This window comes from Sodiomyces alcalophilus (assembly GCF_042370955.1).
Source record: "Sodiomyces alcalophilus JCM 7366 unplaced genomic scaffold ACRALscaffold_6, whole genome shotgun sequence".
Lineage (NCBI taxonomy): Eukaryota > Fungi > Ascomycota > Sordariomycetes > Glomerellales > Plectosphaerellaceae > Sodiomyces > Sodiomyces alcalophilus.
The window spans coordinates 832,400-857,704 of NW_027263537.1; the positions used below are offsets into that span (position 1 = coordinate 832,400).

Genomic DNA, 25,305 nt, shown 5'->3' on the forward strand with positions numbered 1-25,305 from the left:
GATTGTTTCTCGTTGCCGTGGAGACCGAGCTAGTCCGTATTCGTATCTGCGATCCTGTGCCTGGCCTGTGCGACAAGGCATGTATGGGGGATCTGTTCACACCTCGCAACTGGCAAGACCCCACGGCCTTTTCATCTTGACTTTACCTGATCGCCTCCCTCCGTCAACTTCGTTTCTGACATCAAGCCTTGGCAGGCTAGCCACTTCACTCATCCGCCTTGGTCCCTTAGATCCCCTTCTGCTCTTTGCAACTGATCCTACTTCGTCACCGAATCCAGCATCTAAGAGGACAACTAAATGGACCACGCTCGAGAAGACTTTGACGACCTGGCGTGGGACAGAAACGATGAGGCCCGGGAACAGTCTATGAAGGACCTTCGGCGGATTTCCACTTGCCGCGCCCTGGAATCCTTTGTGGGGCAGAAGTTTGACAAACATGCAACATTAGTATCCCCTATCAATGTCGGCGGTTATAATATTCTATACAGGCTAAGCCTCGAAGGAATGTATCCCGATGTCATGATCCGACTACCCTTCCCCAATATGACCCAGTTTCCGGATGAGAAGACGCTTCGTGAGGCTGCGACGGTCAAGTTCCTCTATCACAATACCCAGCTCCCGATCCCCCGACAATTCGATTATGGACTGTCAAGTCAGAATCCCGATATCGGACCCTTCACCATCTTGCAACATGTTGAGAATCAGGGGACCTTATCGGATAGACTGACAACCCCCAACGACGACCCTGACGAAACGCACGTTCTGGACCCCAACATCCCAGAGTCTACGCTGCAACATCTCTGTAGTCAGGTTGCGCGCTGCCTACTACAGCTATCGCAACCTAGCTTTCCACTTATTGGGTCCTTGGCCGAGACTGACGAGGGCTCCTACTTTGTGGCTGGGCGACCTATCGCCCAGAATATGAACAACATGATCCGACTTGCCAATATTCCCCGCGTAGTCCTGCCCCCAGAGGACCAAACTTACGAGACTGCCGATGCATGGTATGTTGCTTTAGCAGAGATGCATATAGCGCAGCTCATCTTCCAACATAACGACCTCGTTACCTCGGCAGACGACTGCCGCAACAAGTACGTAGCGCGCCGACTCTTCCATAATCTGGCGAAACAAGGCCGGCTCTCGACATATGGCTTTAAGGATGACGATTGGTCTTTCCACTCCAAAACCCAGCCCTCGACTATTTCACCGGCCCCTCCTAACTCGGGATCTTTCCGGCTATGGGCCGATGATCTACGGCCGGGCAATATCCTTTTAAATGCATCCGACGAAATTGTCGCCCTCATCGACTGGGAGTTTACATACGCCGGGCCTACGCAGTTCATACTCGATCCACCTTGGTGGTTGCTACTCGATGTTCCTGAGATGTGGTCTTCCGGCATCGATGATTGGGCCGAAGTTTATAGCCGGCGTCTGGAGACGTGGCTGTCAGCTATGAAAAAAGCCGAGGAAAGCATGGGGCCTGCCTCGATGCCATTCGTATTGTCCACGTACATGCGAGAGAGCTGGGAAACTGGCCGATTCTGGCTTAACTATGCCGCGAGGAAGAGCTGGGCGTTTGATACCATCTTTTGGAAGTACCTGGACAAAAGATTCTTTGGCGACAGGGAGGATGTCCCCAAGCATGACCTATGGAAAACGCGGATCCACCTATTGAGCGAGGACGAACAAAGGGCCATGGATCCATTCGTGGAGCGGAGATGGCGCAGTCAAAGGAGAGGGTCCTGATCGACTGGGATCCGAAGGAGGCAAAAGAACGCTTAGCTGAGGTGTTATTTGATTAAGGGTTATGTACGGAGTGATAGGGGGTTCACTGCTGTGGACTTGTCACGGCCCAGGAACCCGCTCAGCACTTGTGTCGGTGCGTACTCTGGAGATACTGCTGGTGAGACGTCGAGGTCTTAAGCGCCGGTCGCAAGTCCTGCAATATATCATCTTGGAGTGTAGGCTGCATGATGTGTGGTCAAGGAACGATGTGCTTTACTTAAAAGTCCAATGTTATTGGCCAGCGACGTGTTGTAAGAACCGCCGGGACGGGACATCATTGTCATTGATACGGCTTCCGAGATCTGGCCGTTGCCGGGCGGTCGCATTGGACCGGACCACTACAGGCAACCCGCCCCGGGGCCCGTTGGACACGAGGATCTCGACGGAGCTACGTCGGTGGCGCGCCGGCGGACCCCGCTCCGGCGTTATGACATCATCTGGGGACTAGATTATACCGGAAACCATGAGACCAATCAGAGACCAATACTCGGAGATTGTGTCCAGAGCTTTGGAGCTGCACGCAAACACAATGACCTATTCTAATTGGTGGCTTCGTCGATAGCGGTACGCGCGCTAACCGTTTGTAGAAGGTCAAGTAGTCGGCTCCCCTCTTCAGTTTCTGAACTCGACGCAACTCGACGGAACAGAACATCCAAACTGTTCAACAAGTCAACCATCAATTTGTCTAAATTCAAGCCTTGGACATTTTGCTGCCCATGAGCGCCTGGGGATTCTTTTCAACAAGAAATACTGCAAAATGATTATAGGCGAAAACTTGGAGAGTCCGGTTTGCGCTATGTTTCATATTCTGCCGTACCGGCAAGTATCAATACAAGCTCCGCGTCGGAGTGGCGGTGGGATGGTGGGACAGAGTGCGGAGAAGTGGGGTCCAGTCTAACCTCCCCAGGTACTTTGGTCCCACTAGTAAAATGCCGGCCAATTTACCGCATCTTTGAGCCAGTGGAGTTTCGTTTCTCCGCATTACCCCGAGACCAGTTGATAAGAAGAAGAGATTGTGCATCGTTCATAGGTTACCCGTGTTCTCTCAATCTGCGAACCAGACTCACGGGCCGGGGAAGTGGGGATGGTATCAGAAACGGCCACCATCATGACGACATACCACGAAAGCCAAGACTTGGGTTAAAACTCGAGGCGAGTTCGGCGTTTCTGTACTTCGTGCGTTGTATTCAACATCTCGCTGCGTACGAAGTAACATCTTTTGATCCAAGTCAATCAGGACAGGTACATACTGAGGTAGCGTTGTGCTTAGCCCCCATACGAGAAGAGAAATGCTTGGATGTTTTGACCCTCACCACCACACACTCCCCGATCTTGGCGAACTGAAGGAGGGGAAGGCTGGGCATCATGATGTCCAGCCTATACAGGAGAAGACACAGCGCTGGATTCGGCTCACGACGAGGATGAACACTACAGAGTCACGTTGCGTTCGGAGCCACCCCGCCCCTGAGGCCGCAGAAACGAATACGGCCAAAATCACCGTTAGATTATAATTGGACCTTGTGAAAGTCCGATATGATGTCGTTGACCTGGTGCATGCTCGTCTGATCGTACTTTGTGAAAATCTGATCAGGAGGAGTTGCGCCCAGCGACGACAAATCCGCCTGATCCGTGACCCACGAACTCTTCTGTCGCCGCCACGAATCCGCACTCGTCAGTCGCTCCATGATGACGCTCGCTAGTAACCAAAATTCGGGGGCGTGTCGTTTGAACCCGATCCGTTTCCATGCGTTTTCCGGAGTGAGCCTAGTCCTGGCGACCGTTGCGTGCGGGGGTGACGTGGAAAGGTGGCCCGAGTAGAATTCCCAGATCGCCTTCCAGTTACTTAACGCGTGACGGATCGCCACGATGTGGCCATCTCCACCAAATGAGTTTTGGTGCTGGAAGATAAGAGAGTGAAATGCTGGTGATTCTGCGAGTTAGCAGAGGTGGCCGGAGAATCAAGTGTCGCTGTCGCAACAGTCGTTGCCACGACGGGATCTTACCTGATACTACCGCAAAAAGGTTGAGCGGGCCCAGGTCTGCAAGACTCCGATGAACGCCTTCATCCATTTCCCCTTTGCAGACCATTTCTACCGCTTCGCTGAGTGTCAAGGAAGATAGGAAGGGTGCGCGAGCATTCCATTTCTGGATCTCTTCGAAGCACTCCTCTGCAGTGGTGGCTTGGAAGCATGCGTCAGGCCTTGCCATGTGCAACCTCATCTCCTTGATCACCAACCGAGGCGGGAGATTGTTGAATATGACGAAAGCATGGTCGAGAAGGAAGATCCAAAAGAATGTTCTGAGTAACGCTTTAGTCTGGCGACACGGCGGAAGATGGTAGGGATATCGAGTCTTACCGTATCAATTCCTCCTTTGCGACAAAGGCCTTCCAGTGGAACTCGTATCCCGTCTGTTTACTGCGATCCGGGTGTGTTGCAGACGAAATTCCAATATCTCGAGCCACCTACTCGAGTGGTCAGTCGGACGTTCAGAAAAGAAGAGGGACAGTGAAAGAAAATGGCGTAAGGGAGCCGAGTATCATACCGAAACAACGGTGCTATACCGATACCGGCGGATCCGCTGTTTACTGGCATCGGTACCCTCCCAGTTCTGGTAGAGGCAGACCATATATGCGGCTTGGAGAGCCTGAATTTTTCGCTTCTGCGTGGCAGGGATCAAGACGCCGGTATCCAAGGTGTAGAGGGTCTCGGAGCAAAGGTCATCATCATTGAAGACCATTTCCTCAATACAGTTGAACCACAGTTTCGCATTCTCATTGTCGACAGGGTCGGGTGAAATAGACGCGCCTATCGTCTGTTAGTCTCCAGTACTAGTGGAAACAGAATATTTAACCTTACCTATGACTGCCATGGAAGCAAGAAGCACCAGCTTACAAGTGGCAGGGTCAAAGGTCGGTCGGTGAATCATGTCGATGTTGGGATGCCATATGGCCCAGTACAAGGCAAGAAATTTCCGGACATTCATCGGCGAGAAGAAATCGAGACATTTCTGCTCCAGCAGGGGTGACCAATCGACCGTGATCGCACTGTTCCGCGGCTTGGTCGTCACCGTCTCCCGCGTGCGCAAGACGATCTGATGGATCTTGATGGTGAGGGGGTCCTGGAGCCACGGATTGTGAACAATTGGTGGCGCAGGGGTCATGGAGGCCGCGGGAGAAATCAGGCCATCCGCCGGAAGCGCAGCCAGACCATCGGGCAAACTCGATATGAGTAGCGGTTCGGCATTGGCGGCCGCCATTCGTTGCGACATGGAATCGGTCTCTACTTGTTGCTGGAGGAAGGCCGAGACGGTCTCCTCCCGCAGGGCCGGAGTTGCGCAGTCGAAAGAATCGATCAGGCCCGTCCGTCTGGTGAAGTTGTCTAGGAACATGAACGAATAGGCCCTGGTTTGGGCCGGCTGCGCGGCGAGTTCGAGTTGGCGTTCGCGATGCGGCGGCTCGTCCGACGCCGCTGTGCCGTTGCCATCCAGCACGAGACCGTCGTCTACCATGGGGCCCTCCGACATGAGGTCCAAAAAGTCTAGGTATGTGGCGCTCGTGCGCGACTGGGAGGGGATGTCGGGCTCCAGGGGGGTCCCGAAGATGACGGCGCTGAGGTCGTCAAAGGCCGCGGCGCCTGCGCCGACCGAGCTGGCGGCGTCGACGCTCGGTGTTTTTAGGCTCTCGCTCGACTCGCTCTCGGTCGATATATCGGTTTTCGGGGTGCCGTCACATTTATTGCCCTCCGAATTGGTGATGAAGGAATAGGAACATGCGACGGATAGCCTCTCGCAGTTTCGGCAGGGTTGGGTCGAGCTGCATGCTTTCTTTTGGCGGACGCATAGGTCGCAGGCCCGCCGCCTCCCGGACGGGGGTATCAGGCCCTTCGCTCTGGCTTCGCAGGTCCGGGCGTGGCGTTTGAGCACGTCATGTCTTTGGAAGGCTCGACTGCACTGGGTGCAGCGATACGGTCGGGATGCGTTGTGGGAAGCCCAGTGCCGTTGCAGATGCTCCCGCCGCTTATAGCGCTTGGCGCATACTGGACATTGATAGAGCTCTTGGGTGTCGGACATGTCATTGGATGACTTCCCGCATCTCGAGGGTAGGGAAGATGGAGTGGTATTGGGAGGACTCGAGGAGTTCCAGGCCACTGTGTGTTAAAGGAATTTCAGTCTAGTGTAGTAACTAGATCGAGTGGCACGTGATGGAGTTGGGACTCGGGAGTGCCGCGTACGGTAAGGCGGGTGGCAAGTACTAAAGGGCGGCCTCTGGAGGCGGAACAACGAGCTTCCGGCAGTAGATCGAGGCACGGGAAAACTCTGTCGCTTACTTAGTACAATTGAAGGAGCAGAGGCCTTATTTCCGGTTTGTTCGCCTCACGAGTTACCAGCAGTTACCTAACGGAGCTGGAGAACCCCGGATAAGTGGGGCGTGGTGTACACGTGGATTACGGCGGAACTGGGGCTCTACACTAGCATTATAACGTCTGTACCTACGAATACGTTGCGACGATAGGGCACTCAGTACCAATTTTACACTAGCCAGCCGTTTTCCCTCAATGGCCTGTGTTTATAATCTCCTACTGTCCAAGGTGGGAAAAGATGAGTAAAGAAGTATAAAAGTGTATATGCGTTGTCGAGTCGGAACCGGAGATATTAACCGTTACTCGGCTTAATAGAGTTGGACTATAGACTAAACCCTATATTCCCATTTAGTTCTGTTCCTGTTTATTATCCTGTCTCTTAATGCCTTCTACTCGCCGTCTCGGCGATAGGTAGGTACACGTGTATATGTACAACGTATACGTTGTACGTTGTCGTCTTATCCCGCATCCTCCCCCTGTTATGATGACGATGGTCCCCCTTTTAGTCTAGCTGGGCGTTTTCTATTGGTCCAAAATTCCGCGGTCGCCGATTTTCGCGGGGCTTAGCCTGAGGGGTCAGCGGGTGGGTCCGACAGTCACCGGCCAGCTCCGGGTCTTTACTCCTCGATGCTCGATGCTCCAGACGTGAACGTTGCCAAACAAAATACCGCCAAGTATGGCTACCAATTCCATACAAAGCTCAGTGAAGATACACATTAAGATAGTCATACGATCCATTCGCAGCATTCATAGGAGACATGGATGTCATTCATCGACAGCGAATCCTGATTCCTGACGAAGAGTCACAGGGTAAGTGACAAGCATCAACCCCTTGAAAAATATACTCAAACATGGCAAATTTTCCGACTCGGCGTCGAAGTGACATGTTACGAAAACAACGTACGTTGTACAGCTTAGATGCTAGAAGATAAACTGGGCCAATTGAGTGCTTCCAGCGATCCTCGATGGACTTTGAAATGCGGGGGTGGGTCTGCGGCCTGCCGCCAGGCAAATGTTAGCCGGAACACAGGAATCTATCGCACGACTCTTGACGGTCGTACTGCGCTGACGCGGTCGCATATATACCCAGGTCCTGTCCTCACTGACCTGGGAGCTTTCTTGACACTAGGAAGCTAATCACCCGTGCTCTTGTCGATACAACGTCTCACCGTCTCATCGCTCATCTAGTCCTTGCTCGATAACCCCGCCACCCAACCAGCCAACCCATCCAGTGCAGCAATGAGTACTTTCAAAGGCAAAACCATCGCCATCACCGGCGCCGCCTCGGGTATCGGCCTCGCGACAGCCCTCAAGCTCGCCTCTCTCGGCGCCCGCCTCTCCCTCTCCGATTCCAACGCCCAGCTCCTGGCCGAATTGGAAGCCAAGCTGGCGGCCACCTACGGCGCCGACAACATCCACGCCCAGACAGTCGATGTGCGGGACACGGCGGCCGTAAACGCCTGGATCGACGCCGCGGTTGCGAAGTTTGGGCCCCTCGACGGCGCGGCCAACGTCGCCGGCGTGCTGGGAAAGCAGCAGAACGTGGCGACAATGGCGGAGATTGATGACCAGGATTGGGAGTTCGTCATGAGCATCAATGCCGGCGGTGTGATGAAGAGCATGAGGGCCCAGATCCCCAAACTTCGCGACGGGGGGGCCATCGTCAATGTTACCTCGGTGGCCGGTTTGGTTGGCTTTCCCCTGGCGGCGGCGTATCATGCTAGCAAGCACGCCGTGTGCGGTCTTACGAAGGTTGCTGCTAGGGAGTTTGGGAGCAGGAACCTGCGGGTGAATGCCGTTGCTCCGTAAGTGTTTTGTGTGCCCCAGCCGGCGTATGGGTGTGTTGGTTATATTCCTGGCGGTGCTGACACTACATCATAGAGGCCCGATCGAGACCCCGCTGCTGCGTGATGCCCAGGGTAGGCTGGGTAAAGACTTGGACGACAAGCCTTCATTCGGCACGCCTATTCCGAGGGTCGGGACAACAGAGGATGTCGCATCCATTATTACATTCTTGCTGGGAGATGAGAGTCGGTTTATTACGGGCTCCGTCTACCCGATCGACGGCGGGATGGTATGCTAGTGCGGATGCACAAAGGATTTGCGAGGGGACGAAGATAGGTCGCTTCTATAATAAGAGGGAGGCTTTCCGTTGGTGAGAGGAGGTAGCACTAGAGTCAGCGGCAGACTATGCTGAGACTGTTCAGTCATAAAGGCATACTGTCGTATTGGGAATACATGCATGTTGTCGTTACGTCGATTTCAACCGTCATACTGATTGCCCAGCCACCCAATGTCTCGACTGTGGAAATGGAACGACGGGGTTAATTGGCGATACTGACGAGCTTGTCTATGTCATTACCCAGGAGTTGGGTGCTTTGGACTGTCAAGCAGTGCTGTCGACGTTTTCTTTTGGCATGGCTATCGGTGAACGTATCACCTGTCATCCAGGACAGATCCAGAAACACACTTAAGAAAAAGAAATCAGCAGGGACCCAGCCAGCCATCGAAAACACATGGGAACTAGCTATTTATATGCAACATCACTATCCAGCTCGCTGGAGATGTTGCGCCCGCAGAGCCCTATGGGGAACTGGGACTGCGGAAGGGGCCGTTGGGCTTTTGAGGATCTCGCACTCGCCACGCCCGCAGAGATACATAGTAGCGGGACGGGGACTGATCGGGCAGATACAAGTGTCAACCCGGAAGCTTCGGTCTCTTGTCCAAACAGCTGGGGTCTTGGAAGAGATGCCCCGGGTGGTAACAACCCGTTCTCGGGTCAACAGGGATGGGTGGGTAATTATTTGGAACTAGATAGGTTAAAGCCATGTGGACGGGACGTTTATTCTCAGGCCAAGTTTATGTTGTAGAGAGGAAGGTCTACGAGGAGCAGGAATACTTGGGTGACTTATGAGGAGAAGCCCGAATTTGACATCAACTACCCCGGCAGTGCTAGATCGGATGCACAGCAGATGCCGAGGTGGTAGTCTAGGGTCGACGAAATAGGGAAACAAGCGGGCTAAATACGCGACGGAAGCTCGAGTACGGGTAAGGATTCACTGCGAGTCCCATCCACAGGTGTCCTTATATGAGCTACTTTGCGTCGAAGGTCCCTTCGGGTCTTCACTCCTAGGGAGAAGCTGCTTCATAGATTAAATTAAGTCAGCTGCTTTAACCGCCTCTGATATCGAGTTCATATTGTCAGGTAGCGACACGTTCCCTGGATTCTTTGAACATCACAAGTCCAAGAACCTCTTGACATTGCGCACATGGCAAACAAACTCGACGTTGGAGTACCTATGAGATGGTGAAGGCATGGGATACAGAAATCAACGAGGTTGATCTCAATCGCATCTTACAACAGGGATCCCCGGACGGAATCCTTTTGCAAGCGGCAAGGATACCAGCAGGGCTTAAGCCATGTCAATCGGGTGGGTCCTCCGCTATCTCGCCAAGACTGGAGGCTCCATGCATACCTAGGGACCCGGTACGCCAAGAGATAAGAACAACAGCCAATTAATGCTCTGTTTCAATCCCAGTGGTACGCAAGTCCGAGAACCATACTTCGTAGATAAGGCATGCAAAGTGCCCAGCACGGAGGGATTTGGGACCTGAGACGAGACAACCACGAACTGACTGACTGACGTTGATCGCGGCTGAGACACCCGTATCATTGATTGGCGTCCAGTTTAGGAATGGATATTATTTCGATTATTGTCTCTATTATTCCTGCCAGGCTGGATGTTTTGCTTATCTATTGGTTCGTGTGTCAGTCAATCTCAATGACCAGCACTCACGCAATTTGGTCTTTGACCTTGTATGATCCGATGAGCTTGTCATTACTGTACAAAGTACTTCGTACTGTAATCGGTTACCCAGGAACATGGTACCGTGGACGGAAATTATTATGGTCAACGGACGGTTGAGGTGAATACCTAGGCTCTAATTGAACGTTCCCCCACGTGTCCAGTATTCAGGTATATCATCGTCTGGTTTATCCCTTCAACTACTTACGTCGTACGTATAGAATGAAGAACATGTATACGTATTACGTATTACGTATAGTGATACGTTTCGAGGCCTGTCCAGGCTGTCCTCACCGATGTTTATCTCAGCCTCGACTACCCTAGGTATCTATGACAGAGACCTTGTAAAGGAGATGTTCTTATCAGTACTCGTTAGATGGTGGCGCTAAAAGTGCATTGGTTCGTCCCGCCCGTGTCACTATACGGCGTGGGAATTGGATGCCAGGGTATTTCCATGGTTTACGAGCACTCTACCCCAGGTAGCTTAGAAAATAAACAGAAGGCACAATAACAGGAATAGCTAGGTATTTGAAGAAAAGAGTCACCAGAGCGTCGGCCTTGACATCTTTCCACCAGGACCAGGTATTGTCGTGAGGTACCTTAGGTACAGTACAAGCTTCGTACAATACATTGTACTATAGTACCACGCAGGTACCTCCGTCCCGGTCCAGGTACTTTGGGCACCCAGTTCTTCTCAATCCCTCTTGTTACGCATAATCGCCATCTTTTCCCATCCTCACTCGCCAACACACGACACAATTGGGATTCTACGCGACAACGCACCTACGACACCGTCGAAATCCAACATACAAAGTATTACCAGCGGCTCAGCCCAAGCTTATCTACCCAAGTCCCACACCCCCATGCCAATTCTATCCGTCCCGCCTAGTCGACGAGCTAATCCTGGCTGCCCACCCCTGTCTGTCTTGGCTACCGATATCAGACATTCAACCCCGTTGGGATTCTCTAACGAAATGTCAAAGATGCCGCTTATCTATCCCAGCTTGATTGGTACCGCCCGTGGAGGGGCGTCTGTTTTCAGTCCGGCACGAAATGGGGAACCGCAGCATCGACACTCTTGTTCCCCTTGTTCGGGGCCCTCCCACGCCGGCAGGACAGCTAAAGCGCGGGTGGATGAGCAAACGCTAGATGTCAAGCAGTCCAAGGAAGTCCCTCCATAATTATTTAGTTCGTCCAAATCCCCGGCCGTTCTTTCGAAGTGCTACCCTCTCCATCCTCCTCTATCATCATCCCTTTCTCCTCCTTTCATCCCTCCTTTCCTTTTCACTTCCCACCTCTATAGTGCTAGATTGTGGAGCATTCCTACACCTACCGAGGACCTAGGACCCCTGGGACCTTGAGCACCCGTCAGCCTGCCGCCGTTTGTTCTAGTCGCGTCCGCGCGCATCGTTCAGCACCATGGACCAAAGAATAGCAATGAACGAGCAGTTCCAGGTACGCCCCTCCTACTTCCCTCCGAAAATCTACAGGATACTGCGCTGCCCAAGCCGCGCGTCTTGGGATGCCATGGCTGACCGATTCGCCCCCCTCTCAAGAAAGGCGACATCGCCTGGATGTGCATGTCCGCTGGCCTGGTTCTGCTCATGATCCCCGGTGTCGGCTTCTTCTACGCCGGCCTATCCCGCCGCAAGTCAGCATTGTCCCTCATGATCATGATCATGCTCGCCCATGCTGTCGCGACCGTCCAATGGTGGTTCTGGGGCTACTCCCTGACCTTCTCTGCCGGCGGCAACGCCTTCATCGGCAACCTCGATAACATCGGCTTCCGAAACGTTGGCGGTGCTGACGCCGGTGGCCTTCCTGAGATTCTCTTTGCTACCTACCAGGGTCTCTTCGCTGCCCTTACGTGAGACATTTCTTTCCTTCCCCCGGGTCTTTTCCCTTCTTGCCAACGAACCCCATTAACCTAATTTGGCGTGGAAAATCATGGCAAATCACTGACTGAATCGTCTCTTGCCAGTCCGGCCCTCGCCCTGGGTGCTATTGCTGACCGTGGTCGCATCCTCCCCGCCCTCATATTCGTCTTCATCTGGTCCACTGTCGTCTATGACCCCATCGCCTGCTGGACCTGGGGCCCCAACGGCTGGCTCCACGCGCTCGGCTCCCTCGACTTTGCCGGCGGCACTCCTGTCCACATCAACTCCGGCGTCACCGCACTCGCCTACTCTCTCATGATCGGCAAGAGGACAGGCTACGAGCGCCTGAACGGTCTCCCCTACCGGCCCCACAACGTCACCAATGTCATGCTGGGCACCGTCTTCCTCTGGGTGGGCTGGTTCGGCTTCAACGGCGGCTCGACCCTCGCCGCCAACGTCTTGACTGCCCAGGTCCTCTTCATCACCAACCTGACTGCCTGCTTGGCCGGTCTAACCTGGGTCCTCCTCGACTACCGTCTGGAGGGCAAGTGGTCCACTATCGGCTTCTGCTCCGGCGCCATTACCGGTCTTGTTGCCATCACCCCCGCCGCCGGCTATGTCCCCATCTGGTCTTGCGCCGTCTTCGGCATCGTCGGTGGTGCAGCCGCCAACTTTGCCACCAAGCTCAAGTTTCTCGTTGGTGTCGATGAGGCTCTCGATGTTTTCGCCGTCCATGGTGTCGCTGGCATCGTCGGTAATCTCTTGGCCGGCATCTTTGCTGCGTACGTCCCACTATTCTTCATTCTCCTCCCATTACCTGCCCTCACAAGCTAACGTATCGTTCCTTTAGTTCTTGGGAGGCCAACCTCGATGGTGGCAATGAGATTGCCGGCGGCTGGATCGAGGGTCACTTCGTCCAGCTCGGCTACCAGCTCGCCGGTACCGTCGCCGGTGTTGCTTGGTCTTTTGTCGTCACCTGCCTCATTCTCTTCGTCCTGAACCTCATCCCTGGTCTTAGCCTCCGCGTCACCCCTGAGGAGGAGGAGCTCGGTCTCGACGACGTCCAGTGCGGCGAATTCGCCTACGACTACGTCGAGGTTAGACGCCACGTTTCCGACATCATTACCGGCCAGGAGCCCAGTACTATTAGCGGTGCTGCCTCTGCTCACAGCACCGAGCTGGAGAAGTCTGCTGCTGCCGCCACCACTGCCGCCTAAGTGTCTAGAGTGGCGGCGCTTCATATCACAGATCATAGCGCGCTCTTCTCTTATGATGGGATATCCCATATTCTCGGCCTGTCATGGTTGTTGGAAGAACAATCTGATGCTTGCTACATCTTACCGTTTTGGTCGGCTGACAATCACTGAAATTCACAAGACTGTCGCAAGCGTTTTTACAATTTAGTAGATTGATACGACTGGACAGAGGAAAGGCGTTGGTTGTTTGTCTAGGCTGCTGCTCTTCTGCAAAGATTCTTTCTGCATCTATGGATATCCTCTTGCAGCTTAGAGCGTGTTATTATTCTATACCCGAGGCTGACTATTTACGGCCTTCATCGTGGCTTATATAGCACCGTTTTCACTTCAATTCCTTTCTAGTCAGATAGTTAAAGCTATCAATATCAAGCCCAATGACCCTATTATGGTAGTGCCACTTTTCATCCGTTCCAACCGTCATGTCTTATAAGAACCCCCCCAGCTTCCGAACCAAGATCAAGCTCAAAGGCAGTAACACTGTCTGACGGGACGGGTGTTGATCTAATCACCTCCTGCCTTTCCGAGTTTCCAGCAGATTGGGCCCTTGGGCTCTGTCAGAAAAGCCGTGATCTACAGGAGTTGGAAGACATTGAGGTCGCTTCTGGGAACGCAGCCCTATCTACCTTACTATTGACCTCTACATACCGACTTTTTCCTTCGATGGTCCATCCACATATTGGTGTGTTTTCCAATGCCACACAAACACATCTTCCCCTCTTTGCTGATTGGAATGTGGTGTTTCCCGGAGCGCATATGCGTGTTGTGGATGAGGAATAATGCGTCACTTATTCAGACTGCTCCTCGGCAAACCGAGAATCCAACTCCTCCTCATATGCCTTCCGCTGCTCCATCTTCACCGGCACTAACCGTTCGAGCTCCGCCCGCACTTCCTCGTCAAGCAAGCTCAAACCATCATCAGTGGATTCCCCGTCATGCAGAGCATGCCAATATACATCATCCATATCTAAGCACGTCCTTGCGGCATAGTTGAACCAGAAGCGTCCAGTGTTCCACGAGTCCCGCATTCGGGAGGATAGACGTGGCTGCTCCTCTGGGCTTCCCACTCCAGCGGCGGCAGACTTTTCTTCTGCTCGCTCCAGCGCTCGCAGAAACTGCTCCATTCTCGGAACATATAGTTCTAAGAACTCGTCCATCCTATCGTCGTTAAGCCAAACGTCCGGCCCGCGTAATAGAAGCCACCAGGGCGGGTCGTAGACGAACTGTGTCGGCATGCTGTTCGTGAACTCAAAATCGAGCAGAGCGGTGATGCGGAGGGATTTCGTGTCGATGAGCATATTGGAAGGTCGTAAGTCATCGCAGAACATCTTGAACGGGCCCGTATCATCGATACAGTATTTTGGGATGAGCTGCTTAAACCTGTGACGGGAGATAAGACGCCTCTGAACATCGGCCTCATCCTTAGCAAGGTTACGCTGGGTGTTAAGATGGACGAGGCGCTGTCGCGCAACCGAGTGGAAAAAGTCGCTCGAAGTATTAAATGGCGCAGTAGGAAGTTGATCCGCCGGGTATCCTGTCGCGGTCACTAGCTCGTTCGTATCGTACGTCAGGGGCCTCTCGGTGACTGCCCACGCCCCTGAAGAATTCTTGGAGATGGCTCCGATAAGAGGGAACTCAAGACGGGAAATTTGAAGTATATAATCGGCCAGTTGATCATATATAACATCAAGCGTTTCGTCATCAATATCCGGATTAAAGACCATGTCTGCCTCCTCGTCTTCGGTCGGCTGCATAAGAAAAGTGGATAGTCGGGTCCCTTCGATAAAATCCATAAGGATAAACGGACCCAGCTGCTCTGGGCTCTCCTCAGTCAAGCCCCAGCAGTGTATATGAGGTAAGGGGATTGTGGTGTGCTGGCGCAGGTACGCGATAGTATGCACTTCGTTTGCGACCTTTTCGGCCCTCCAAGCCGAGTGTGTATGGCCTGGTTTTGCAAACCGAATAAGGGCGCTGGGTCGTTGACCCCCAAATCCGATGTGGAAGCTGAGGTTAAATGATCCCTTGAAGAAACCGAGGTATTCCCCAGCCCCCCTGCCGTCCAAACGCGCATCCACAAATGCGACGACTTGGGCTTTGGCATCGAGGAGCTTCCGCACCCAAGCCCTACATTCATTGTCGGCGTTTGCTTCGGCGATCTCGTCGTAGAACGTCATTTTCGCCTTGGGACTCGTTTGGGAATAGCAGGTCGCAGTCGCAGCAAAGAGCGGGCCTGCACAGGATGTGGCAGGTTGAGGATGCGTTCAGGGGAGAATTCAGAACGAGGCGAAAGATGTTCAGGGGAATCCAGTCACGTGACTTGTCCCACCCTGACACTTGGATGTGGCCATAGCGGCCCTCCAGCTTCACCACATGTCTCTGATGGCAACATCCTGTGAAACAACAAAATATCTGGTTTTTGGTCAAAGGGAAACAGGAACAAGGCAGCACATACGCGGAGCAGGGCCCGGGCAATCGACAACGCGCTGCCAAGAGCTAACTTGGACGAAGAGGAAACAGGGACAAGACAACCTCTCATGGGCGGATGAAACGCCATTGCCTGTGCAGGCATGCAAGTCCGACCATGCAACTTGGCTTCGCAGTGGATTTATCCCCTGGCCAAATGCGGAGATGGGCATCAATGGTTCTTGGGTGAGTCGGAGACGGCCGGATTCACGCCACGTCAATTCGCTCGCGGGTACTCTGCTTCAGCGGATAATAGTGATCCCTCATTTGCTTATTGAGGAGGCGAAACCCAAGGGTCAACACCCATCCATCCTCACTCATTGCATGATTGTGTCAAAGCAGGTCGACACACCAGGAACGATTGGCCCAGGGCTCACAAGCAGACGGCTTATCGATAAGAGCTCCCTCTTTCAGGGGTCGTTGGCCGCTCGACCTTCGTCGCGTCGCGATGACTTGAACATTCGGGCAAAAGTAGGCACCTCACTTCCTGTACCTCACGCGTCGGCCAGCTCAAATCGCAGAGGATGGCTGCGCTACACGATCCCAATTCTTCTTCGATCAAGTGCAACAGCTCCAAGAAGCGTCAAAGTCCACAAGAGGCGCTAGGTGACAATACGCAACACTCTGCGAAGAAACACAAGCTCGACCATCCTCTATTCCCCCCGCCACACTTTTGGGACAACCTCTCCCGACCTGTATTGACGAGAAGCACGCTGCGAGAGCTCGATCGTCGAAACACCACAAAACCTAGTTCTCAGCACCGCCCCGACTGTCGACATCGTTCCCCCCTTACACGACGCGCCGTTGCCATACGACGAGACGCCCGTCCTCTCCCAGCGCAAGCGTTTCTGCAACAAAGCTCTCCGGCAGATTGGGCGCGGCTCAGACATTTTGCCAGGCACGGTGGTCCCGACTTGAAAGACCTGAGAGGGGTACGGAAACTTCTCCCAGCATTTCGCATTGCCGACACTGACACCGAACAAGTATCGCCAGTCAAACCATTCCGAGATAAGCGCGTCCACCCAATCCAGTCTGGGTCATCGTCGCAAACGTGGCCCAGGATCCCCATCAAAGACCAACACAACGCATAACACAACGACCACGAGGAGCACTGGACCATACGATTGTGTTTTCCAGCAACACCTGATTGACCACGACATCTTGCCGGATGGCTATGAGTATCCTGACGGTCGAGTACCTCCCGGACCCGATAATATCGATGAGATCCTCCAAGCGTTCGAGCAGCCTCGGGCATCTCTATCACCGAGCCGATTTACTAAAGAAGACTTTAGAAAGTTTAAACGCGCAGATACTCACGCGACAAAGGCGAGCCGAGTCATGGCATCTGTAATACCGGTAATAGAAGGAGATTCCGGAGATGCGAGGTGCGTCGCTAGCGACGTAGCATTCGACAATCTCGACCACCTAACAGATGGATCTCTCGTTTACGCTAAGCCTGGCCTGTATGCTGGTGCTCCGCCAGGGCAACTGCATCCGAAAGTACGAGAAGTATTGGGCAACTTGGTCATTCCCTCGACCCAAGATGAAACCCCAGTGGCACCAAATAACTTCCTTGAGGTCGCGGGGCCAGACGGATCATTAGCCGTAGCAATTCGGAAAGCACAGTATGCCGTAGCTCTAGGGTCTCGCGGTATCCACGGTCTCCAGTCTTTTGGGACCAAGGAGCCACGGTATGATAATACGGCCCATGCGCTTGCATGGGTATATCACGGGGGCAGCCTAAAGGCATATGCCAGTCATCCTATTCCACCATCGACGCCTGGAGCGCAGCCTGGTTACGTTATGACGCAGATCAAAGGCTGGTCTCTAACAAGCGATCCGGAAGCTTTTCGGCAAGGAGCTAGCGCGTATCGAAATGGCAGGGACTGGGCTAAACAACAAAGGGGCCAGGCGATTGCTCAGGCAAACGAGAATGCGGCCATTCTCGGACGCTCTCTTGATTTGCATAGTGGCGTCCATAGGATGGTGAGGAAGATGCCACGTTCTAATACGGCTGGGCCCAGTCAAGGCCCAGATGGGCACCTGAGCTCGGCCTTGCTCTATAATTCAGATACCTCCGCCGACGAGCTATCAATGGACTTTGAGCGTCCAGCCAAGCGCTCGCGCTCCCAGGAAAAGCAAGCTTCAACCACCGAGTCCACTCCGACCCAGCATGGTCTAGATCTGGGAGGCAAAGATACTTTGCCTGCGCCGAAGCCGAACGCGCTTATGGATGGGAGAAAGTTTAACCTCTTTCCGACACATCGGGAGCAAGACGAGGAGTCTTAGCACAAGCTACGACTATGAGCGGCGCGAAACCAGGACTGACATCCTCTGTGACATTGAGTGTTGTGTGATGGTATCATGTACTGCTTCCCATCTGCGCTGTGATGCCATGGATTGTGCCGTTTTGCATGGGAGTTGCTGCCCATGGCATTCTGCCACCTCTCTCACCTTCTGTGACCCCTGTGTTCAACCAGGGCCTCGTCCTTTTCCACGTCTACATTATGTTGGTTAGTGTTGAGTGGGCGGCGTGGGAACTGTGTATCATCTATGGCAGGCATCAGCCAGGAGCCTTGTAGCACCTTGGGCCCAGTCGGAATGGCCTCACCTCTATAAGATCATTGCGAAACTGCAGAACTCTCGCAAGTACAAGGGGAATAGCATGGGGGACAACGCTCTATCTATCTGGGCATTTACAAGTCAAGCTCAAGTCACTTTTCCCGCTTTAAGAACGTTTCATCCACCCCAGACTCTGATGTTACCCAGTCTGTACTCAAGTTAGAAAGGATTTTTTCTTTTGTTCCTCAAAAAAATAAACGAAGCTTGTGATGGGTGTTTTTAACCCGGCGTAGTGCAGGTTAGACTTCTTAGGCTTAGGGTTTCCGGGGCCAAACTCGCTGTTTTGGGTTGGATAACAGACGGGCTTTCAACGACTCATGCGTTAATACCCCAAAGACTACGACAACAGTCAGCATTCGCCCTCTTAGTTCAGGCGACTCGTAGTTACAATTTTCACCCTTTTATCACCTTGTTCTTAACCCCCGTGATATATCTTTCTGGTAGAACAAGCCTGCATATCACCCAGGTGAATTGGCTTTGAACCACATTGAGGTTTACTTCAGCTCCAACAGGTGAGAGAGTACGGAATAAGTGACTACAGGTTTACAGTCTAGTAGATATCAAGCCTCGCTAGACCTCGACTCTAACCTCTCCTTTATCACTCAACTTTCTCAAGCTTTCAGTTAGTACAAAGAGAAACCAGAGCCAATCTTCCGATACCCTCTTCGAGATTCTACCCGACCAACACTCAGTCAAGACACTTCGGCAGGTAAGTCTGACATCTTTCTCCCTATTCGCGCTATGGGCGCTCCCAGCGGGCGAAAGAGCCACTGAACACCAAGCTAAGAATTCAATTCGTCCCAGTTCTACCCCCAATCAAGCACCATGGATGACTTTTGCGCCCGACTCCAAAGCTTTTATAACGACGAAAACGAAGCACGATGGACGCTCACGACGCCGTCCGCTGAGGACATGGCTGGGGCAGGTTTCCGTCTCCAGGGAGAGTCTTCCCGTTCTGATGTCGCCATCTGTGACATCTGCCAGGTTATAGGCTGGAACTGGGAGGCGAAGGACGACCCATTCGCTGAACATACCAAAAATGGAGCGGATTGTGCCTATGTCCAGTCGCCCCTCTTCAGCAAATTCAATGAGATGTTTGCGAAGAAGAAGAAGGCCATTACTCCCACTCCCCCCGCCACCCCCAACGCCGGTGGCGGTCGTAGGAACTCGAGCATGGCTACTCCGCGGAAGAAGCGGGCCAAGCTGGCCTTGTCTGAGGTTCATACGGTGGCTTCGGTTGAGCCCCAGGCTGTTCTGCTGCCGAAGAACAAGCCCATGGAGATTGAGGTCCGTGGACCGGGTGTTCGACTTCTTGTCGAAGTCAGCGGCAGCGACGAAGGCGCCGAGAGCGAACAAGGCACGTTCTGTGTCCGAGATGTTGATCATAGAAATACTGACAACCATTGGTGTGACAGTTTCGAAGAGGCTTCGTCTCGCCTGACAGAAGATATCGTCCGAGAAAAGCCACAACTGTGCCTGTAGCTCACATCACTTGTCTCCCAAGAAGCGCATGAGTGCACAACATTTGCCACTGGATCAGTGTGGGATTCGTGAACAGCTCGGGGAAAGAGATGAGTGTTTGGGTCTTTGCCAAGGGCTCAGGATGGAGGGACAGATGCATTACTTGCTCCCACAAGCTGAACATGACATTGTGTTTCCCGGAAGCTTTAGCATACATCTTGCGTCAGTCATCTACTGGCTCATCAGATTTGCTAGGAATGCAGGCATGGATCACATTCTGCTTTGTCTTGTGTCGTTGCAGTCCTATTGTCGACGAGACTCATAGTTAGCCGAACACACTCGAGCAGAGGCAAATTATATTCTGGCAATCATGCCTCAGATGGCCCTTGCAGTCGAAGTGCTTCTGAGATGGTCAGTGGCCGCATAGAGAAAAGAACTTATACACAGTCAAACTCTCACGTACAGGTGTCTGTTTTGCTTATGATATGCCCATTGACCTCGCTTGGATGCGGGCCGGACTGGAACCGCGACTACGGTCCATGAGCGTCCCCTTTTGCATGAAGATTGGTACATCATACGACCGCCGCCAGCCCATTAGTTGCCGTCAACCCAAAGACGAAGAGCGTAGATCATATGGAAAGCCAGAGTGGATTGGAGATAAACAAACACATGAAGAGCACTTGCCTAGCCATCGGCCTGGCCTAGCTGCGGGTTTTGGTACCTTGGAAAGTACCATGAGGCAGTGTCCAAAGAGACAAGGAGACCAAGTTGAGCGGCGTCATCGGCTTCATATGTTGGTATTGGCGTTCTGTCATGTGCCAGACAGCTTGAAGTGGCCTTGCCGAGGCGCCAGTACCGCTTGCAAGTCGGTGCTCTGGACCCTGACCGGCAGACCTGACATGCGTAACAATAAGGCTCGGCATAGGAATGCCGTGCTGACATGACGCTTGATGTTCTACACTAGTGAAGTGTCGTTGTAGACGGCGTGGGAATGTGGGCACTCGGCGCAGCTGAGCACGCTTGTGCGGGACAAGCCCAGATCACGGTATGAAGACACTCATGGGGCGATGAGCATGCCTCGCCGATGGCCGCCGAGTCTAGGTGGACGCGAAAGACGAAGACGTAGGGATGAAAGGAGAAAGGAGAAAGGACGAAACGCCTTTCGTGGGATGGGAAGACGGAAACTGACATGCAACGTAATCGGTGTATCTGCGGAAGCTCGTTCGACCGCCGGCAATTGGGAAAACGCTCAAATGAATACATGCCATGAAAAAATGAATACGTACCATGAATTGGACGCATGGAGGCCAGCTAGGTTCTGAGTCGGGGGAAAGGGGCGAAAAGGAGAATTTGTTCGACGTAAGGGTGACAATTCCAAGAGAACATAGCCATCTCCAAGAATCTTGGTGCGTCTTGGTGCCTTGGAGGCTTGGGCTCTTCTTGCTCATCTTGCACGCTTCTTGTGATCATCTCGGATCTTCATCCGCTGATAGTCGAAATTAAATGGTGGGCATCGTGAGGGAGATTATATTCGTATGTTGATCGTTTTTTGGTTAAGCATCCGTCAACCTGGATACCTGCTCTTCCTGGAGTACCTTAGTCAGGGGGGAAAAGGGCCGGTCTGGCACCGGTGAGGGTTACAGTGTTAAATATCTTTTATACACTGTCAATAATAGCACAACAGGTGGTCAGTCCAGACCCAGATCGCCATCTAGGTACATCTTGTACAATGGAATGATGGTACACAATAGCATGACATTACCGTACCACCCTCGATTTTGCTCATCTCGTTTCAATTCCCCACACTGTGCGTCAAATCTCTCACAGGGGTGAAACGAGATGAAGTGGACCGTACGGGGTAGGAGTACGGTACTAGGTACGTTGTACTGCACTATCTAACGGGACTTGGTATCAACGGCGACGTGAAGGCGATTTCTGATAACGGTCAAGGTATCGTATCCCGGGAGTTCGGCAGTGACTGCGCCTCCTTGTGGAGCTTGTCAATTTGCTCATCGTTCCGGTGATTGGATCCGAATCGATTGTTTGGTCAAGGCCCCGGATCGCCACTCAATACCTACCTACAATTTCGCGCTGGCCAAAGCCAATTGTGACGCAGCACTGCGTCGTGTACTTCACTGGAGGAAACATGAAGCGCAGAGTATCACTGATGAGCGGTATGAGTGGAGTACTTTATCATGTTTGTCCTGAGCGTACCGTACCTGCTGTAACGCAGTTAGAACGTACGACGTACATAGGTATACTTACGCGTCCATGTATCTAGCCAAGCGCTTGGTCGTTCTTGTTCTTGTCACCCACCAGACTCTTCGCACTAATTAAGATCGCCTCCACTTTAAGGGGTACGTACTTCCTATCCTGGCAACCTCCATGCCCCTTTTTCCTTCCTGGATCCCCTTTTCTTCACTGCTCTTCCCTTTTCCCCTTCAATCTTTCAACATTTCTCACCACTCTTTCTCGACCTTTCATTCCACATTCGCTGTTAACGTTTCTTCTTGGGGAGTCGAGCCTGACAAGCTCGTCCTTGCTATTCTTTTAATCAACAGTCTCCGTCTTTGACGATTCTCACCCTCGTTTAGAATACCCGCTTTTCCAACCTTCATCAACGCTCGCTGACTCCGGCTTACGTTTTGTTTTTGACAAAATCCCATCGACCAAGGCAACTTGACTACTCCAGGAACGACAATTCTACCGCCGTTTTTTTCGCCGTTCTCCATCTAGCGCTTTCTTCGAAAATTCACGATACTTGACTTTGTACCATTGGACACATTTCCAATTCACTCTCGATCAATACCACGCAAAACCGACACTATGACCAAGTTTGCGGCTGTCGCTTCGGCCCTGCTCATGGCGAGCAGGGTCGCTGCTCTTGACCCCATCATCGTCAAGGTGTGTAACGGCTGCTCGGCTTGTTGAATTCCGATCCCGTGCCAGCAGAGAACGGGCGCGAGACAGGGGATGGGTCTGCTAACACACCACTTTCCAGGGCTCCAAATTCTTTTACGAAAACGGTACTCAATTCTTCATGAAGGGCATTGCATACCAGGAAGACCCTGCCGGCGCCGGTGGCGAAAACGCGGACGGCAAGTACCTGGACCCTCTGGCCGACAAGGAGAAGTGCAAGCGTGATATTCCCATCCTCGCCAAGGCCCACACCAACACCATTCGTGTCTACTCGATCGACCCGACCAAGGATCATGACGACTGCATGGAGCTCCTCCAGGAGGCTGGCATCTACGTCGTCGCCGACCTGGGCGAGCCCAGCCTCTCCATCGACCGCGACAGCCCTCAGTGGACTGTCGACCACTTCCAGCGTTATAAGGACGTCGTCGACGTCCTGGCCGAGTACGACAACGTGATCGGTTTCTTCGCCGGTAATGAGGTCTCCAACAACAAGACCAACACAGCAGCTTCCGCCTTTGTCAAGGCTGCCGTCCGTGACACCAAGGCCTACATCAAGGAGAACCACGACCGGTGGTTGGGCGTCGGCTACGCCGCCAACGACGACCCCGATATCCGCGGTCCGAGCGCCCACTACTTCAACTGCGGCGACCAGGACAGCGCTATTGACTTCTGGGGCTACAACATCTACTCGTGGTGCGGCGATAGCAGCATGCAGAGGTCCGGCTACGATAAGCAGGTCGAGTTCTACTCTAACTACTCCGTACCCGTCTTCCTCGCCGAATACGGATGCAACATTGGTCCTGGCGGGGCCGAAGATGCCGAGAGCCGTTTGTTCCAGGATACCACCGCCTTGTACTCTGACGAAATGAGCCACGTCTTTTCCGGTGGTATTGTCTACATGTACTTCCAGGAGGAGAACGACTATGGTAAGCAGCACCCATTTTGTCCCACTCGACGACGGTTACATTCGGCATGAAGCTGCCGCCTTGTATCATTTCACGACTGTTTTTTAAATTGTACTGTTCTCGGATCATGCTAACACATTCTGTCCGCCCACACCACCAGGTCTTGTCGAAATTGACAGGAACGGCAAAGCCGAGACGATGGAAAACTACGACGTGTACTCCTCTCGTGTTGCCAAGGCCACACCGTCGTCCACGTCGGCTAATAACTACGAGCCCACCAACTCGCCCGCCAGCTGCCCGCCTCTTCAGGAGCACTGGAGGGTCAACGCCGATTCTCTCCCTCCCACCCCGGACAGTGACCTCTGCGAGTGCATGATGGATACGCTCAACTGCATTCCCGAGAAGAACATCCGAGCTAGCGAGATGAAGGCCATTTTCGATTTCATCTGCTCCGAAGACGAGGCCGCCTGCGCTGGTATTTCGGCCAATCCGGAAACCGGCATCTACGGCGCCTACGGCATGTGCGACGACAAGCAGAAGCTTGCCTACGTCATGAACGAGTACTACAAGAACCAGGACGAGGTCCGCACGGCCTGCGACCACAAAGGTGTCGGCGTCATCCGTGATGCTCCCGGAGCTGCTAGCACCTGCTCGAGCGGCCTGGCTTCCGCCAGCTCGGCCAACGAGTATGCCGCCACGGCCACCGTCGCCCCGGCCACGTCCGGCAGCGCCGGCGATGACGAGGATGACGAGAACTTTGGTATGGCCTCGAGGCGCTTGGATATGGCCTTTAGCCTTGGCGACTACGCCGTCGGACTTTACCTTGTCGTGGCTGGTGGTGTCGGTGCGGCCATGGTCATGCTATAGGGGGACAGCATTTTTAAGCCACATGCGTAGTTTATGAGATGGTTCTCGAGTATTTCTGTTGCAAGGAGGTTGCGTTGTTTTGTAGTAGTCCCTGTATCACCATTGCGGTGCCTGTCTTTAGTCTAGCATCAGAACTTATGTTGCGGCAATCGGTTCGACTCATTCTTGTGCTGTTTCTCTCGGCCTGGCTTGGGTCAGCTAAGTTTATGGTATCTTCTCTGGGTTCGGTTGGAATGTTTGAATTGACTTGCTTTTAGTCATCTTTTGATGCTTCCGATCTTACTTGGCATTGTCGTTCAGCGAGTTGGGCCATTATCCGGCTGTTGATCACGTAGCCCGCCATGATGGAACAGCTTTCTTTTGGTCGAGACGAAACGTATCGTTTGCCATTGATTGCCATGCTTTGTGTCTCCCACAAAAAAAGTTTGTGTTGTACTTGAATGGCTTGGAGATTTGGTCCCGATTGGTGCCAACATGCCAATCTTTTGTTTTCCTGTGATTATCGAGACTAGTTTGGTTGCTGACTTCTTGAGGTGAACGTACATTGTCTGTCTTGTTTTTGAAGGACATGATTATGATTGTCGAGCACGTCAAGCATGGGTACGGTGCTCATCAGTCTGCAAGCTTTTGTTCGGTGCCTAACCCTTTCTTGCTAGACTGTCGTCAAAACTGTTGACATACCGAGGGCTTGTTTTTCTCGTTCTTTGATTGTTGATGGTTTTCGTTGGACCGAGGCTTGCGGTTGATTACTTGGATGCAAGAGCCGTCTAGGGCTTCGCATGTGCTGTCTTTTGCGAGCGTGACGGAAGTGTTGGGAACGAGGGGTGGTGAGGCTGGGAAGTGCGTGATGTGTTTGTTCTGCGACTGTGCGGCGTCCCATAGCCCTGGGATGCTAAGTCGACTAGTCCGAAAGGTGTGTGCTAGGACTTTGCTTGAGGTAGGACAATAGTTGTAGATGCATGGGGGGGGGGGGGGGGGGGGGGGGG

The 25,305-nt window shown here is 53.0% G+C and overlaps 12 protein-coding genes across 12 annotated transcripts; 7 read left to right on the forward strand and 5 right to left on the reverse strand.

Annotated features, from left to right (window-relative positions):
* Positions 1–297: 297 nt before the first annotated feature.
* Positions 298–1,746, forward strand: ACRALDRAFT_1056424 (uncharacterized protein; the record flags this gene model as incomplete). The annotated part of the gene is made up of 2 exons (XM_071015879.1): positions 298–805; positions 1,076–1,746. The coding sequence occupies 2 exons, from the start codon at positions 298–300 to the stop codon at positions 1,744–1,746; spliced, it is 1,179 nt and encodes a 392-aa protein (XP_070873181.1).
* Positions 1,747–2,857: 1,111 nt separating this feature from the next.
* Positions 2,858–5,901, reverse strand: ACRALDRAFT_1063086 (uncharacterized protein). Its single transcript, XM_071016723.1, has 5 exons — positions 4,644–5,901; positions 4,330–4,592; positions 4,143–4,249; positions 3,789–4,084; positions 2,858–3,706 (listed from the first exon to the last, which is right to left on the reverse strand). The coding sequence occupies exons 1-5, from the start codon at positions 5,854–5,856 to the stop codon at positions 3,291–3,293; spliced, it is 2,295 nt and encodes a 764-aa protein (XP_070873182.1). The 5' UTR covers positions 5,857–5,901; the 3' UTR covers positions 2,858–3,290.
* A 1,008-nt stretch (positions 5,902–6,909) lies between these two features.
* Positions 6,910–8,708, forward strand: ACRALDRAFT_1063090 (uncharacterized protein). Its single transcript, XM_071016724.1, has 2 exons — positions 6,910–7,951; positions 8,028–8,708. The coding sequence occupies exons 1-2, from the start codon at positions 7,386–7,388 to the stop codon at positions 8,227–8,229; spliced, it is 768 nt and encodes a 255-aa protein (XP_070873183.1). The 5' UTR covers positions 6,910–7,385; the 3' UTR covers positions 8,230–8,708.
* A 609-nt stretch (positions 8,709–9,317) lies between these two features.
* Positions 9,318–9,820, reverse strand: ACRALDRAFT_2021014 (uncharacterized protein; the record flags this gene model as incomplete). Its single annotated transcript, XM_071020045.1, has 6 exons — positions 9,318–9,327; positions 9,387–9,443; positions 9,481–9,558; positions 9,605–9,670; positions 9,743–9,757; positions 9,792–9,820. The coding sequence occupies 6 exons, from the start codon at positions 9,818–9,820 to the stop codon at positions 9,318–9,320; spliced, it is 255 nt and encodes an 84-aa protein (XP_070873184.1).
* Positions 9,821–11,371: 1,551 nt separating this feature from the next.
* ACRALDRAFT_1076013 (uncharacterized protein) lies at positions 11,372–13,046 on the forward strand (the record flags this gene model as incomplete). The annotated part of the gene is made up of 4 exons (XM_071018460.1): positions 11,372–11,407; positions 11,509–11,819; positions 11,934–12,611; positions 12,680–13,046. The coding sequence occupies 4 exons, from the start codon at positions 11,372–11,374 to the stop codon at positions 13,044–13,046; spliced, it is 1,392 nt and encodes a 463-aa protein (XP_070873185.1).
* Positions 13,047–13,501: 455 nt separating this feature from the next.
* ACRALDRAFT_1076014 (uncharacterized protein) lies at positions 13,502–15,256 on the reverse strand (the record flags this gene model as incomplete). Its single annotated transcript, XM_071018461.1, has 1 exon — positions 13,502–15,256. The coding sequence occupies one exon, from the start codon at positions 15,254–15,256 to the stop codon at positions 13,871–13,873; it is 1,386 nt and encodes a 461-aa protein (XP_070873186.1). The 3' UTR covers positions 13,502–13,870.
* Positions 15,257–16,111: 855 nt separating this feature from the next.
* ACRALDRAFT_2081957 (uncharacterized protein) lies at positions 16,112–17,477 on the forward strand (the record flags this gene model as incomplete). Its single annotated transcript, XM_071022414.1, has 2 exons — positions 16,112–16,477; positions 16,530–17,477. Coding segments are annotated over 2 exons (1,314 nt in total), but the record flags the coding sequence as incomplete, so codon positions are not given.
* Positions 17,478–18,992: 1,515 nt separating this feature from the next.
* ACRALDRAFT_1070026 (uncharacterized protein) lies at positions 18,993–19,681 on the forward strand (the record flags this gene model as incomplete). The annotated part of the gene is made up of 2 exons (XM_071017727.1): positions 18,993–19,454; positions 19,583–19,681. The coding sequence occupies 2 exons, from the start codon at positions 18,993–18,995 to the stop codon at positions 19,679–19,681; spliced, it is 561 nt and encodes a 186-aa protein (XP_070873188.1).
* Positions 19,643–20,432, forward strand: ACRALDRAFT_1063091 (uncharacterized protein). Its single transcript, XM_071016725.1, has 3 exons — positions 19,643–19,931; positions 20,003–20,028; positions 20,092–20,432. Exons 1-3 carry the CDS (start codon positions 19,771–19,773, stop codon positions 20,169–20,171), a joined length of 267 nt encoding a protein of 88 aa, XP_070873189.1. The 5' UTR covers positions 19,643–19,770; the 3' UTR covers positions 20,172–20,432.
* A 1,091-nt stretch (positions 20,433–21,523) lies between these two features.
* ACRALDRAFT_209603 (uncharacterized protein) lies at positions 21,524–22,404 on the reverse strand (the record flags this gene model as incomplete). The annotated part of the gene is made up of 8 exons (XM_071022758.1): positions 21,524–21,563; positions 21,608–21,636; positions 21,711–21,816; positions 21,894–21,926; positions 22,010–22,074; positions 22,118–22,170; positions 22,241–22,311; positions 22,385–22,404. The coding sequence occupies 8 exons, from the start codon at positions 22,402–22,404 to the stop codon at positions 21,524–21,526; spliced, it is 417 nt and encodes a 138-aa protein (XP_070873190.1).
* A 50-nt stretch (positions 22,405–22,454) lies between these two features.
* On the forward strand, positions 22,455–24,319 carry ACRALDRAFT_1056431 (carbohydrate-binding module family 43 protein; the record flags this gene model as incomplete). Its single annotated transcript, XM_071015880.1, has 3 exons — positions 22,455–22,532; positions 22,630–23,473; positions 23,613–24,319. The coding sequence occupies 3 exons, from the start codon at positions 22,455–22,457 to the stop codon at positions 24,317–24,319; spliced, it is 1,629 nt and encodes a 542-aa protein (XP_070873191.1).
* A 590-nt stretch (positions 24,320–24,909) lies between these two features.
* ACRALDRAFT_209605 (uncharacterized protein) lies at positions 24,910–25,280 on the reverse strand (the record flags this gene model as incomplete). Its single annotated transcript, XM_071022759.1, has 3 exons — positions 24,910–24,936; positions 25,001–25,220; positions 25,264–25,280. 3 exons carry the CDS (start codon positions 25,278–25,280, stop codon positions 24,910–24,912), a joined length of 264 nt encoding a protein of 87 aa, XP_070873192.1.
* Between the last annotated feature and the right edge of the window lie 25 nt (positions 25,281–25,305).